Source organism: Eumetopias jubatus, unplaced genomic scaffold (assembly GCF_037043125.1).
Source record: "Eumetopias jubatus isolate StellerSeaLion01/CBP00866 unplaced genomic scaffold, mEumJub1_p1.0 scaffold_6, whole genome shotgun sequence".
NCBI classification, from domain to species: Eukaryota; Metazoa; Chordata; class Mammalia; order Carnivora; family Otariidae; genus Eumetopias; species Eumetopias jubatus.
The window spans coordinates 99577384-99593808 of NW_028274812.1; the positions used below are offsets into that span (position 1 = coordinate 99577384).

General features: G+C 38.9%; 1 protein-coding gene across 1 annotated transcript in view; it reads left to right on the top strand.

Moving 5' to 3' along the window:
• Nucleotides 1-12935, top strand: part of PKHD1 (PKHD1 ciliary IPT domain containing fibrocystin/polyductin) — a 465684-nt gene extending 452749 nt beyond the window's left edge. The window contains 1 exon segment of the mRNA XM_028097676.2: nucleotides 12481-12935. Within this exon segment, the coding sequence (XP_027953477.2) occupies nucleotides 12481-12935 (455 nt within the window).
• The last annotated feature ends 3490 nt before the right edge of the window (nucleotides 12936-16425 follow it).

A 16425-nucleotide genomic window follows, 5' to 3' on the forward strand; every position in this document is an offset into this window, starting at 1 on the left:
CACAGTTGTCACAGGGGTGGGGAGATACTACTGGCGTCTGGTGAGAAAAGATCAGGGGCACTGTAAACATCTTATAATGCACAGGTTCCCCCCCCCCCCCGCAATAAAGATTATTTGGCTCAAGATGTCAATAATGTCGAGGTTGAGAAACCCTGGCAGAAGCTATTATTTGTTTTTGTAACATGTAGATGGGAGATGCTGGAATGACTCAATAAATGCAGTTAGATGATGTCTCCCAATAAATATTGAAAAAGTATTTATTTACCTCCTGATATTTATTTAGTACCTTATGAGATCCGTTCTGTATAGTTGCAAAGAGGTCATATCTGGTCCCCTGTCCTTTATGAGTTTGCAGTATGGTTGAGACGCAAGAATAATATTTGGGGGGAAATGAAAGAACAATTCTAGGCAACAAACAATTAAGTATAAAGCCATCAACAAACACTATGTATTCAATGCATTTATGGATGGGAGAGAATGCTCCAAGAGAGAAAGAATATCATTATCTTAAGTTACATGTTTAGTCCCTCTAGCTCCTGAATCATATCACACTGTTTCAAATCCCATTTGCTAAGGGCTTGGTTGTCCAGTTTTCACACATTCAGGTTTCTAGAAATGCCAGGGAGGGAGGCCAGCTTTGCTCTGTCAAAGCTCAATTTCGTATCATTCCTTCTCAGCCATTCCCTTGCTCCCCTAATTTGGTTGACAGGGGGCAGATCTCCCAGGCGAGACACCTCAGAGTTACCTTTACCTCGTAGTGTTCCCCTTAGCACCCTGTGCCCTTGTTCACCAAGTTTGACCAATTCCTCTTTTGCAGTCTTTGGTTTCCACCTTCACCCACTCCCTTTCACGGATATATCTTCTGCTGAGTTTCAGTTAACACCCCCCCACCCCCACACTCCTTCTTTCCCTCCAGGACAGTGTTCTCCATACACAACTAGTTCTCCCAGCTTCAAAATGTCCTTCTCCAATGTACCCACGCAGCTAAAGTTTTCACTCCTTCCTATCCCAGATCGAATTCTTTTCCTCCTTTTCATTTTTTTTTTTTTTTTTTTTTGGCTAGAAAGAATAATCCCTTCTCTCAACTTTGATAACACTTCCCTCTTGTTCTCTTAACACCTTTTATATACAACATGATTTTGGTGTTTGTGCGGTCCAGAACCTTTCGTAAAAGTTCTGTATCTTTTCTAATTCTAGCAGCACTGTTACCATAGGGCATTAAGATATTGGACCACTTATAACTATTGTTGTTGAGTGAACAGTTAAGATAGAGATGAAATGAGACCCCTTCCTGCCCTTCCCCCTCTTTAGAGAACCCCGGGTTCCAGCAGTTTTTCAACTACTATAGAAAAGTCCCCTTATCTCTTCTAAAAGAGATGTGGAAAGTTTATTCGGGTTCACAAAATTAATAGCGGGACAATGACTATACATCCTTGGGGTCCTAACAACAGGCAAAATGTGACTTCTTACTTCCAGACAAAATGCGTTCTAGGGCCACTTTAGTTTCCTTGCTACTGCCTTTGTCTTTGTGGGACAGCTATTGCCACAGAACGTGGTGCTACCTTCTCCTGAGCAAACACTGATCTTTGGCCACTGGCCACTTTTTTTTTTTTTCTTTTTATGAAATCCATGTACCCGATGTTGGGAATTGAAAATTGACATGTAAAAATGGCAAGATATTATGGATGTGTGACTATAACCATCAACTTCAGGGATTTAGGTCTCCCATTTTAGAGTCCTATTGACTATAGATGGTGTATTTTGTGAATATAAAATAAAAAAGGACTATCAGTTTACTTTATAGGTACAAATCTATAAGAACGACAGGGAGAGGGGAGGAGAGAGATGGCCTCAAGACGTCCAGAAGCAGGGAAGACCAAAATAGCTCGGGACTACAAATCGTCCCAAGTTCCCAGGGAAGTAAACTGTATTTGGAAATCACTAATAAAGAGCATACCCATGTCATATAATCAAAAATACATGAACACCTCCTAATTTAAAAATGTGAATAAAATCTAGCACTTAATTCCTTAAGAAAACTTTTAAAAATAGGAATATTTTTAAAAATACTAGGAATAAGATCCTTCCTGCCAAATAAGATGGAGAGTTCCAGTGCTCTTTGCAGTCAAGATCCAATATCAAGTTTAACAATGGGATATTAGAAGAAGTACTACTCACATGAACACAAAACAAACAACTCATTACCACAACTCTATAGCATATATTTTAGAATGCTAGGAAACACAGATATAAAAACAAAATAAGGCAATGTTAGAGAAAATATGTGATGGTTTGCAGATGATATAATTGTTTAATAGTAACTTAAAAGATTTCAACCATTAACTGCTATAATTTATAAGTACCTTGAGTAGCTTACTCGAATGTTTTGTCAGTTTGTGCAAAAATAATATTGTATAAGCCAATGGTATACAGTTATGAAACATACTGAAATGCGTAAAAACGACTAAGAAATATACTGTCTTAGAAAACAATCTTAACAAGAGATGTGTTGGACTTATATAAAAAATAAACTATATTCTATTAAATTGTTTAAAGGGGAGACTTGATTACATAAGGAATTGCAACATGTTTCTAATTAGATTGACTAATATTGCAAAGACATCGGTAATTCCTAAATTAATTTCAGTTTAGTGCAGCTACAATCATTTTATACTGAATCAAACAGTGTAAGATGATTCTAAAGTTCTTCAGAAAATACAGATCAATGATACAAAGCCAAATTTTTTGTAAGAAATTGATTTTATGGCAGTAGGGATGGGTAGCTCAAAGGAATAATATTTAGGTTACTATTACTAAGGCAGTGTGATACTGACATAAGAATATGTGGAAATATTAGTGCAAATAACTTTAATTAGATATAAATACCAGATATATAAATATAACATATGATAAAGGAAATAATAAAAATAAAGGAAAACAAGAGTTAGTCTATAAATAGGGTTAGTAAATTTGACTATTTAGAACATTTCTCAATCTAGATTCACACTTCAAAAAATACAGCAAAGTGGGGAGCCTGGGTGGCTCAGTCGGTAAAACATCTGGCTCTTGTTTTCAGCTCAGGTCATGATCTCAGGGTTGTGAGATTGAGCCCCACGTCAGGCTCCTCACTCAGCAGGGACTCTGCTTGAGATTCTCTCTCTCCCTCTCCCTCTGCCCCTCCCCACCCCTGCTTGCACTTGTTGTCTCTCTCTCTCTCTCTCTCAAAAAAAACCCCCCAAAATACACCAAAGTAAACTCCATATGGATTAATGAGTTAAATCAAGTTTATTAAAACACATCCATTGCTGGAATATTATAAAAACAATAACATGGAAATCACTCATGATATAATATGGGATTAAATGCATTTTTCCTTCAACTTTTTAAAATTCCCATTCCTTCTGATTTGCAATACATTTCTTATTAAAAAATATATGATAATTTTTCACTTACAGGAACAAATAATCTAGATTAATTAATCTTAATTATTGCATATGCCTTCTTCAATATGTGGGCAGGACTGTTGCCCTTATTAACAAATGAGAAACCAAGGTGGAGTACATTCTTTCTGTTGGTAGATCAACTATCCATCTGTCTGCTTCAGACCCTATTTCCTTCTATGCTGAGTCCAGGTCGTCCAACACAGTATGCTGGACATGGAGACTGAGCTGGGAAAATATGAGCAGTGAGGGTGGTGGTGGGGGGGGGGCGGGGAGAGATTCATTTCTAATGTTCTCCTTGCAAAAGGAGCCAGTGAGCAGTACCTACACAAATTTTAAACAATCACAGGCACACCATATACTTGTTGCCCAAGAAAGTTTTGGAAAACAAAGGAGGTTAAGGATAGCTGGAAAAATTATAGCCGTCTATGGTAAACTGGATCCAAAACCACTAGCTGAAAGGATCTAACACCACCAAGTCTTCCTTTTCATAGAAAAGGGATATATGATCCCGTATTTTATCCCATTCTTCCTAAAACTCGATCGAAGCCACCAATGGGACTCTAAGTGTCATGGAGGGGCCATTTGAAATCTTATCTTTCCATTTTAATCGGGACTCACCAACAAGGTGGAGGTAGAAGAGACACATGCCAATTCGTATGTTTTGATATGCACTATTCTTCCTTCCCTAAAACCCAAACATTCAGCCGAATGCCTTAGGACACATATCTGCTATAAATTCATTTTTTATCTAATTTGTCTGAGATCTAAGCTTCCTGTGGAGGTCCAAGATCAAAGGATCCGATTCCTTCTGATGTCAGTGCTGACATATAATGTGTGCTGACTTAGTTCTGTCTATAACCTCACAGTGGGAGGTGGCCAGTCTCCCTGGACACCTTTACACAGTGCACTTTCATTTTGACTAGGGAGTCTGTCAGGTATGTTGCTGATTGGAGCTTCCATGTAAATAATTCATGGAAGATTTTTTAAATGTTTTGGGGCCTGCAAAGGAAAGATAAGCTTGTGTTAGTCTTCATGAATAGATGCAGACTTGAAGAACAAGGGGGAACAGATCTCCAATAACAGTCTCTCAAAAACAAGATAACAATATCTTCAATGGGTTGAAAATAGGTGACTCGTTGTGTTTGATTCCTCTTCTATGAAGTGCTGTTGGTTTTACGAAGGTATAAAAATTCAAAGCCTTTTTTCCTTTTTTAAGTTTGCTTCTATCTTACAATGTATCATTCTTGTTCTTTGGTTATTTGCTGATCTCAGTAAACTATGTCTTTTCCTCCTGGCGGGAGCAGTAATTATGGAGATGACGTAGAACCGGTCAGTAGTTGGCATAGAACCGGTCATAATAGGGAGACAAGGTGGATGGCACAGAAAGTTCCTTCCTGGAAGGAACTCAACATCTCAAGAGGAAGACGAGACTGTCATACAAGGAAAGGTGACCAATAATAGAAGCAGTTGCCCAAGTCAGGTGAGAAACTTTAGTCAACAAGTATTGAGGCATAAATCAGTGTAGTTTAAGCTGTCCAGGCATAGTTCTGTAAGGATCTGAAGATCCCATAGGGAAACCTAGGATAACCCGAAAGTTCTCATAGCTCTAAGCAAGAGAATCATCCCATAGTTAGGTCGTATCCCACAGCAGACACATGCCAGGGAAAAGGACTGTGGAAAAGCAGAGAGAAGATAGGAATAACATGGGTTTAGCAGAATATTAATTGATGTATCACAGAAACAATGTAAACAACATGATTATTTTATCTCACTTGACTGCTCCAAATCAAAAATACATCACATCTATTTATATTATGTCGTTACCCCCCTTTTCTCACCTCACTTCCCCTTCATTATTAGATGAAATTGAGGTAAGAAATTGGTACCCTTTGCCCCAATACTGTCTGTTAAGAGTATGATACAGACATGATCACTGTCTGCTAATGCACATCAGAACAACTCTTGGGAAACTGAGAGAGGAGATAATATACAGGTTAATAAATCAGCATTTACGTTACATATAAAAGAGTGGTTAAGGAATTTGGAAGTGAGCTATAAGGAAAGCAGACATGGGCAATGTTGAAGACAGTATTGCCACAGCCTCCTTCCCCGCCGCCGCCCCCCACCCCCGCAAGGAGTTTAAGATGGTTCTCAACATTTGTTTTCACTGTAAGGCCCATGAAAGATGACTTTTGCATGCATGCCATATTCCCATGCGTGTATCCAACCCAACATTCTTCTCAACTTCCTGCTGCTATCCTTAACTCTACACTGTATTGTGTGGTGCTTAAAGTACAGACTCTGGAGCCAAGAATTTTGAACTCTGTCAAGTAAGTAAGATCTGCCACTACTTTGCATGTGGTCTTAGGAAGTTACTTAACCTCTCTGTACCTCAATGGCCTCCCTTCTAAAAGGGAGATAATAATAGCACTTGCTTCAGGGGGTTGTTGTAAGTATTAAATTACATATATGTATAATTAGTGCCCAACATGTGATAATTGCTATAATTGCTATTTAAGTGTTATTTTCAATAATTAGCCTGTTCCTCTTCAAAAGACACGTACTGGAACACAAATGAGTAAGGGCGTCTTTAACAGAACAATCTTGAGTTCCTTTTCATTTGTTAAAAAAAAAAACTATAATTTAATAAAACTGTTTTTTTAAAGATTCTATTTATTCATTTGAGAGAGTGACAGAGACAGAGAGAGCACAAACAGGGGGAGAGACAGAGGGAGAGGGAGAAGCAGACTCCCCGCAGAGCTGGGAGCCGGACATGGGGCTCTATCCCAGGACCTGGGAATCATGACCTGAGCCAAAGGCAGATGCTTAACCATCTGAGCCACCCAGGTGCCCCAATAAAACTGTTTCTTAAATCGAATCATAATATCTTAATGTTTATAAAAATAAATTGATACATCCCTCAATACACAATGTGTTGTGACAATAAGAAATGCGTGAGGAAGTATTTTCTGAAGGAAGTAAGGCATTTGGGGAGATGAATAAAAGACAGAGAGTGTTGAAAGATAGGATGAAAAAAGATTTCAGCGCTAGGGTATTTTAAGATAATTCTTACAGTTGAGAGATGGGGTAATTAGGGGGAAGAGCTGAGACTTTTGGACTCAGAGAAGGATGCAGCTGGAGACTAAGCACTATGTATCTATAAAGTACTTGAAAGGAATTGGATCTGGACACTCGGATCATAGATACTTTAAGACGGCAAAGTTAGAAAAGGGTATATTTTTTTGAAAAAAATGCTTGTAATGTGTAAGCCAGTATGTACATTAAATTTTCATGAAATACTCAAATGAATGGTTCTTTTGTGTCTTCCTCAAGTTATCGTCATCATCACAATAATAACACAACCACAACACAAGAGCTGAGCTTTATAGGGTCCTTCATAGTTTACAAGGTGCCAAAACATGTTGTAACTCATCTGCTTTCATGACAGTTTTAGGAAATAGCAGACCAAATTATCCCATATCACTAATAAGAAAACTGCAATTCAAAGGGTCAATTCGTTTTTCTAGTAAACCCAGACATAGGTTCAATAGTTTGTCCCATTCCAAAACTTGTACTCTTAACCACCTGCTCTGAGGTCACGTGCGAGTGCACACATGCACACGCACACATACGCATGCACACACACAGAGTGAGCACTAGCGAGAATTTGAAATTAGGGTCTTTGTTACTGTGAAGTGCCTTTTCATATACGTCATCTGGAAAAGCTTCCCACTTTCTTAACAGAAAAGGAAACTAAAATCAGTGTTCAGTTAACAGTGAGATAATTTCAACAGAAGATAAAAGCAGAGTAAGAGCAAACCCATGTTTTCAAGAAAGCTATAATTTCTTGGGAGGAAATGTAAAATATATTCACATCCTTATATTTACAGCATTCCTTCAAGAAAAACTCATTAGCACCTACAGTCACCAGGAACTTGGACAGCCACCAGTAATACAGCCCAAGAGGAATATTTTTATTTTCAATGGGTTTATTTTCATGTGCACCAAGGAATGTTTTGTGTTTTTTCCTCATGCAATAGAAATGCATTCTGTTTTACTTTCTCTAGATTTCAAGGTCTCTTCTGTCTTCTAATCTCTCATCTATAAATGGGGATAGATCTTAAGTCCTTGACCCATACCTAGATGTTCAATAAATATTAGCCTTCTTCTCTTCCCCACCACTGTTACATCTCGTACTCAGAATCTCTCTGCTTGGCTCTTCAACATCTTTGACTCTGGCCTACTGTTCTTTATTATGTTTTGCTCAGACTATTGCAGTAGCCTTTCAGCTGACCTCCTTCACTCCCCCACTGTTCACTGTCTTCGTTATAGAAAGGCTCTTCTTCCCAAGATGAAAATAATATGTCACTGCCCTATTCTAAAACCACCACCTCATCTTCTGTGATATAAATTCCAGACTCCTTAGTAGAGTTTTCAAGACCCCCTTATTTATTTATGGCCTCTATCAAGTATGATAACTTTTTTTCTTTTACCACTCCCCACCCTACGTACACATCCACATCTGTATATACAACCTCAATTCTCAGTGTCTGGAGCTATTTTCAGAGTCCCCAATTATCTTGTCTGTTTTTGCCACCCTGCTTTTGCATATGCCATACTGTATATTAGAATGTCTTCCCACCATGTTATGCCTCAAAACTTGAGTCATCTCCTTTGTGAAGTCTTCCTAAGCTTTCAGGCAGTGTTAAGTAATTCTTCTTTTGTCTTCCCTAGTATTTTACTTGCACACTCGCTGTACATACTCACTATAGGGCTCTCACCTAAATCAGCTTAGAGGTCTGTTTCCTGGAGCCCCTGGATAGCAGGGGACATGCTCCCAGGACCTGTGTTATCATAAGACCTAGCACAGGCTCCATGCATTTTGTAATTTATGTCTGTCTCCACTATTAGAGCATAAACTCCATGATATTAGGACTGCTGCTTGTTCATCGCTGTATTTCTAGGCCTACCACATAGTAGGTGCTCAGAAATTAATTAATTAATTAACTAATAAACCAGTGAGAAAATAGATGAGTTCTCCAATGAAGAATCTCCAGAGGCTCAGAATGATTCCTCCTGCAACCTAGTTTGAGCACCCGAAAAGGGATTACATGAATGAAATAGAGTAGAGAAAAGAGTAGAATTTGAGAAAAATTTGACAAGTTCATTCTTTTGAGATATTGAATCTGAGGCATTTTGAAACTTCAGAATGAAAATGTTTCAAACCCTCAACAACCAAGATATTTGGCAAATAAATGCAAATCTAAGAGCTGACGTTTAAGAAAATTGGTGAGAATGGAATGTATATACAAAATATAAGCAATCTTGGGAAAAAAGATACTCCTAAGTTAGACATCTGGGGTCTTTCTTGTGGATTGTGCTTGCTTGTTCATTTTAATGTGAATTTGTATAATGTTTCTATCTGTGTGAGATAAAGATATCTACGGGGCTATTAATTTAGGGTACATTTTTTATTAAGATAAACTGTAGACAGAGTCAAAAAAGATGCATGTGGAATTAACATAATTATTAGGTAATTATGTTAGATGGTAAAGACCAGGCTAGCTAAATTCCAATCTCATATCTACACTCGGAGGCTTTGTGACTTGGGGCAAGTAACTCCACACTCTGTACCTTTGGTTCTCCATCTGTAAAGTGAGGACAGTAATGGGACTAGCCTTCTGGGGTGGCTGTGAAGATTAAGTGAGTGAATGAATGTAAAGCATAAAGAACGGTGCCTGTTGGGGATGAGTACTCTCTGAGCATTAGTGATCTGAATTATGATTATTATTTATCCAATCTATCACATCAGAGATTCTGGGTGGTGCTTAGCGTGATTCATTTTATTTAACCTTCAAACAATCTTATGAGGTGGGTACTATCAATATAACTGTTTTACAGATGAGGAAACTGAAGCACATGCAGAGTAAGTACAATCCGCACATGTGTTCAGCGAGTAGGGGACCAAGCAGGAAATCTAACAACACTTGTTTGATTCCAAGCCTGTATGTACTTTTAGCTGCTTTGCTGTGTTGCTTCTAGGGACCATCTCTTGTATATTTAATGTCATAAACATCTGTTTTAGTAGGTTTTACTTAACTGCATCAGTAGAACTCGATATAGCTCTAGTTCATCTTTATTTATTACCCAATAATATGATAGGTTAGTTAGCTCATTCACATATGGCATGATCACATTTTAAAAGGCTAGAAGTGTTATGGTTTATATAATATATCCTGCAAAGAATTGAGATGGATTAGGGCAAAAGTGCCCAGATCATCTGTTTACCGTAGCGGTACCAATGTTGTACTCTTCTGAGTTGAATATTCATTCTGTTGAATAGGAAAATAAAATGCAAATGAAATGTCAAGGGAAGAAAACTGTAATTAAAACAAGACTGCTAAAATGAAATACATTTTAGTAAATTGTAAAGTAGTACCTGAGAGTAATATGAAATTATACAACTGATGTCCAGAGAGGCTAAAAGACAGGATGAAAGTCACAGAGCCAGCTAGGAGGGAAGGGGGATTGAACCCTGATTTTGTGACTCCAGTCTAGTGGTCCTTCTCTCCTTCCACTATTATACAACCATATATGTACACACTTATATGGATACATGTTTATTGATATGTTTATGTTATCTCTTTAAATTCATATTTTATAGAATCAAAGATAATCAAATTGTGAATTTTTCATAAAAACCACAGTGTTAAGACTAGCTTTTAGATTCAAATTTCTTTTTTTTAAAGATTTTATTTATTTATTATAGAGAGACAGAGAGAGTAGGGGGTGGGGGAGAAGCAGACCCCGCTGAGCAGGGAGCCCAGTGTGGGGCTCAATCCCAGGACCCTGAGATCATGACTTGAGATGAAGGCAGATGCTTAACCGACTGAGCCACATAGGCGCCCCTAGAGCTCAAATTTCTTAATACAAATGTGAGTTGACCAGACTGTGGTCTGGTTTTTGTATTTAAGCCATTATGCTTATAAGGAGAAATCCTTGTTGACTTAGCCACATTATAAAAAGTATTTTTGGGGAAGTGATATTATCAAATTTTAATATTTGTTTGTTTGTTTGTTTGTTTATTAAGTGGAGCCCAATGCAGGGCCCTGAGATCAAGGCCTGAGCTGAGGTCAAGAGTTGGACGCTCAAGGGGTGCCCGGGTGGCTCAGTCATTAAGCCTCTGCCTTCAACTCAGTTCATGATCCCAGAGTCCTGGGATCATGCTTGCATTCCCACCAACAGTGTAGGAGGGTTCCCCTTTCTCCACATCCCCGCCAACATCTGTTGTTTCCTGACTTGTTAATTATAGCCATTCTGACTGGTGGGAGGTGGTATCTCATCGAGTTTCAATTTGTATTTCCCTGATGCCAAGTGATGTCGAACACTTTTTCCAGTGTCTGCTGGCCATTTGTGTGTCTTCTTTGCAATGTCTGTTCATGTCTTCTGCCCATTTCTTGATTGGATTATTTGTTCTTTAGGTGTTGAGTTTGATAAGTTCTTAATAGCCCTTTATCTGACATGCCTTTGTAATTATCTTCTCCCATTCTGTCAGTTGTCTTTTGGTTTTGTTGACTGTTTCCTTTGCTGTGCAAAAGCCTTTTATCTTGATGAAGTCCCAATAGTTCGTTTTTGCCCTTGCTTCCCTTGCCTTTGGCGATGCGTCTAGGAAGAAGTTCCTGAGGCTGAGGTGGAAGAGGTTGCTGTCTGTGTTCTCCTCAAGGATTTTGATGGAGTCCTGTCTCACATTTAGGTCTTTCATCCATTTTGAGTCTATTTTTGTGTGTGGTGTAAGGAAATGGTCCAGTTTCATTCTTCTGCATGTCGCCGTCCAATTTTCCCAACACCATTTGTTGAAGAGACTGTCTTTTTTCCATTGGACATTCTTTCCTGCTTTGCTGAAGATTAGTTGAGGGTCCATTTCTGGGCTCTCTATTCTGTTCCATTGATCTGTGTGTCTGTTTTTATTCCAGGACCATACTGTCTTGATGATGACAGCTTTGTAATAGAGCTGGAAGTCTGGAATTGTGATACCACCAGCTTTGCTTTTCTTTTTCAACATTCCTCTGGCTATTCAGCATCTTTTCTGGTTCCATACAAATTTTAGGATTATTTGTTCTATTTCTTTGAAAAAAGTTGGTGGTATTTTGATAGGGATTGCATTAAATGTGTAGATTGCTCTAGGTAGCATAAACATTTTCGCAATATTTATTCTTCCAATCCATGAGCATGGAACGTTTTTCCATTTTTTGTGTGTCTCCCTCAATTTCTTTCATGAGTATTCTATAGTTTTCTGAGTACAGATTCTTTGCCTCTTTGGTTAGATTGACTCCTAGGTATCTTACGGTTTTGGGTGCAGTTGTAAATGGGATCGACTCCTTAATTTCTCTTTCTTCTGTCTTGTTGTTGGTGTGTAGAAATGCCACTGATTTCTGTGCATGATTTTATATCCTGCCACTTTACTGAATTCCTGTATGAGTTCTAGCAGTTTTGGGATGGAGCCTTTTGGGTTTTCCACATAAAGTATCATATCATCTGCAAAGAGTGAGAGTTTGACTTCTTCTTTGCTTGATTGGGATGCCTTTTATTGCTTTATATTGTCTGATTGCTGAGGCTAGGACTTCTAGTGCTATGTTGAATAGCAGTGGTGATAGTGGACATCCCTGCCGTGTTCCTGACCTTAGGGGGAAAGCTCTCAGTTTTTCCCCATTGAGAATGATATTCGCTGTGGGTTTTTCATAGATGGCTTTTATGATATTGAGGTAGGTATGTACCCTCTATCCCTACACTCTGAAGAGGTTTAATCAAGAAAGGATGCTGTACTTTGTCAAATACTTTTTCTGCATATATTTAGAGGATCGTATGGTTCTTGCTCTTTCTTTTATTAATGTGTTGTATCACACTGATTGATTTGTAGATGTTGAACCAACCTTGCAGCCCAGGAATAAATCCCACTTGGTCGTGGTGAATAATCCTTTTAATGTACTGTTGGATCCTAACTAAATCCATTTCTTCCCCAACTTCTTTTCTCCCACAGATATGAAGATGAAGGTCATTGTGGACAAGCCAAACCAACTCCCCCACCATTCCCTGAATGGAGTGTCCCGAAGGAAGGTGGGCCGGCGCACTGCCCAAGAGGAGGGTGGCTGCCGAGAAGAGGCTGCTGCACCTGCTCCCAGTATTACCAGTGTCACATCCCAGGGACATGCATGTGTTCCAGGCTCTCCTGCTCAACACGCATACCTGCAAGAGACTGGGAACTGGAAGGAGGCCCAAGAGCAGTTGATCAGATACCAGCTGGCAGGCCAAGATCAGAGGTTGCTGTTCTGTCCAGACCTCAGACAAGAGAGGCAGCAGATGCAGGGGCAGAGCCAGTTGGGCCAGGAAAGAGGCCGTGTGGGGCTTGCTCAAGAGAAGAAAGCCTCTTGTGGTGCTACCTAGGCATTCTATCCTCATTCCCTACACCTGGAAACTACTCAGGAACAGCTGTGATGGACGCATAAATATTGATGTGCTCATGGGCTTTGCTGAGACTTTCATTAAGGACAAAGATATAAAAACAGTAAGTTTGGAGAAGGCAGTTGTCCATGGACCAAAGTCACATTTTTTTTTTTAATAGTTCTTCCTGTTAGTAGCTGGGTCAAATTTACAACTAGAAGAAAACTATTTGGGGAGACCAGAGATAACCAAGTGCCCAAGCAGTTTATGAGTGCACTCATTTTTCAGAACATTGATTTTTGGAGAAGATAATGTGTACAGCTGCTCAATGAAGGAGGGAAGAGGTTATATCATGTGCAGCCTCTCCAGGCTGTGTGCTAGGGGTTCTAATGAAGACCAGAGTGGAGGGTCAACTGGTATCAAGTTAGGTAAGGATACTAAAGGCAGTTTCACCTAATTCAAACATCTGCAGAATGCTCATCAGTGTTCAAAGTAGACACCTTAAGCAGCCTGGTTGTGCCCTTGGCTCTGGATCCAAAAGGCCTTATGCTCCAAGGGAGTAAAACAAAGATGGCAGAGGTGAGGAGAGGAGAATCTCCAGCAACAACTTGCTCTCAGCTTTTCCCAAAATATAAATCAGGATTTTCCAATCTCTGAAAGATTCAGAGGCTCTCCTATGTTTGAATTAGAACAGAGAAAGGAAACAAATGCTTCTGTTGCAGAATTTTAAATAATGATGCTCTGGAACTAGTCCCATAGTGGGTAGGGACTAGCAGGAAGTCATCATCTGCAAGGCATCAATGGGAAAGTGTGTCTTACCCTACTATGAGTTTTCAGGAACATTCTCAGCCCTTTATCCATTCTTTAGATGTATTATAGACATCTCAAACCTTAAACCTGCCTTGAAAGGAGGGAGGCAGCTTTCTCTGTGACACGGTATTGGATTCTGAGGGAGATAACAATTAGGTATCAAGATTGATGTTGTCCAAGAAATTTCAATCCAGGCTGTGTTTAAGAAGGGCATTGATGAGCAATCTGGCCTATAGAAATTACTCTGGAGGTACAAACTGGCTTCCTGCAGTCCTTTTTGTGTTTTGTTTGGGCACTAACAGTATTTAAAAATATAATAAAGAAAAAAATAATAACTTGGCTTGGGCAGATTATGCCTTCTCTAGTTTAATTAATCCCCCCATAACCTGTCCTTTATCTATTTTTTGTAGTTTCTGTGAAGTTATTTGTATTTACAATCCATAGTCCATACATTGAGCCATCAGAGATCTATAATCTTTTTGTACAAAGGCATTTCAGAAGTTAAGGCTTTTGAGAATTATGAAATGATAGCAGTCTTAGCACTACTTCTGTGGGCTTGTCTACACATTCTCCCTTTCACTCCGGTGACTTCTTTTACCACCACAAATTCCAGCCCAGATTTCTTTCCTGAGCTCTACACCATATAGTTAGCTGCCTACTGAGAACTTCCACTAGGTTATCCCACAGCCACTAAGAAGTTAATGCAGACTTAAAACCTACTCCTCCTCATGCTTGCCCTAACACAACACACGACATCACTGCACTCTGATTGGAAATCTCAAGGTCAACCCAGACTCCCTGTTCTATCTTACTCTTCCCAGTCATTTAACATCTGTTATATCTACTCCTTCTTTACCCTTCTTCCAACTTTTACTAACTTCTTACCAATCTTCCATGTGCCAAAAGATGGATCTTTCTGGGAGGCAAGTTTGATCCTATTCCTCTGTTTAGGAACAACCATAATTAATCGATTAATTCTCCCTTCACAATTCTTGGGATCCCAGAAGCCAAAATGGACTCTTTGGGCCTTAACAGCAGTAACTTACAGGGCTCTAGCATGTGGCACGGAATTTCAGAGTCTAGTCAGAATCCTCTAACCTATAATTAAGCCTGTCCTCTTTTTCTCCTCAGAAAATGGGAGAACTGGGTAAATACTGGAAGCCAAGACAGTAGCTCTTGGTTCATTTATGTCTGGAGATGAGCTTGTTAGATAAAGTACCACTATCAGCCAACTGTAAACTTATTCAGACCATTAACACAGATGGCCCAGAAAATATTTCCCAGCAGTGACAGGCTTTATTCTTTGTTGAAATAAATAATTGAAAAGTGTCATGTTCTTCTGTTATTTCAAAGAAATTCTTTTTGCTTCCCATTTCTGATTTTCTATATATGGTGGATTCTTTTCCCCCAAGATACTGAACAAACTAAAATTAAGAGTTCAAAAAACATTTGTAAATATTTCTGGATGTTAAACTCAAGAAGGAAGGATGAAGGGAGCTAGGGTAGTTCCCACCATCTCTCAAGTTTGAGGGGTTGTGTTCAGAGAAGGTACCAGACTTTGAGAGAACTTCGTGTCTCCCTCAGAGTGACAGACTGACCCAGTCTGACCAGGGTTGTGTCCCGCAGCAGATTTGCCCATATTGTTGCCCATTGAGGCTACTGAGAACCAAGAGGCCCAGATCTTTCAAGAATTACTTAGTGAATGGCTCTCTTCCATGTAGCAGTCTAAAATCCCAATGTATGAAATTACTATACATTGAAATGTATGCAAACTCTATGCAAAAATTTGTATGGGGAAATTGAATGTAAATCCCATGCAAATATTATTCAACCAAGCTTCTATAAAATCGTACATGTCAATAACAGTAAAGGATTTTAATTAATTCTGTCATTTAAAATTCATGCATTTATTCCATATTTTGTTTCCAGAATTTATAATGTATTCAGTGTCAATTTTGAAAGAGCTATAAGTAGAAGGAATTACTCTACTGAGTGTAGAACAGTTGATTTCAACCTATGTGATAGCACGGTGACTAATTGCAGATATATTTGAGAGATCACATTTCCTGAATGTAATCTTTTAAAAGGGATAGACCATTTTTATAAAGTTAAATGACACTTAAATGGTAGAATATGGAGATTTGTGTGTTTACAAATATTCTTCTAACATTTGTTATTTTTATACATGAAAAAAGCCCAGGGTTCTCTGTGCTTGGAAAAACTCAAGAAGAGAGTATTTTCTGCCCATCAATCTGGTATCTTTCGAGACAGAAGATTCACTTAATGCATTTGGAGGACTTTCTAGAATTTACTGAGTTTTTTTTTTTTTAAAGATTTTATTTATGTATTTGGCAGAGAGAGACATAGTGAGAGAGGGAACACAAGCAGGGGGAGTGGGAGAGGGAGAAGCAGGCTCCCCGCTGAGCAGGGAGCCTGATGCGGGGCTCGATCCCAGGACTCTGGGATCATGACCTGAGCCGAAGGCAGACATTTAACGACTGAGCCACCCAGGTGCCCCTAGAATTTACTGGGTTTTGAAGAATTGTTTCTCTCTTTTCTTATTTCAGTCTCAAAATGATGATTCATTTATTATTATCACCATGTATTTTATTTCAAAATTAGTGGCTTTAACAAGGGGAAAGAGAGTCAATTTCCTTTTGAAAAATATGGGAAATGGCCACTTCTATCTATACTTTATAGATGAAGAAACAGTCAATTGCCAAACTCCTACAAT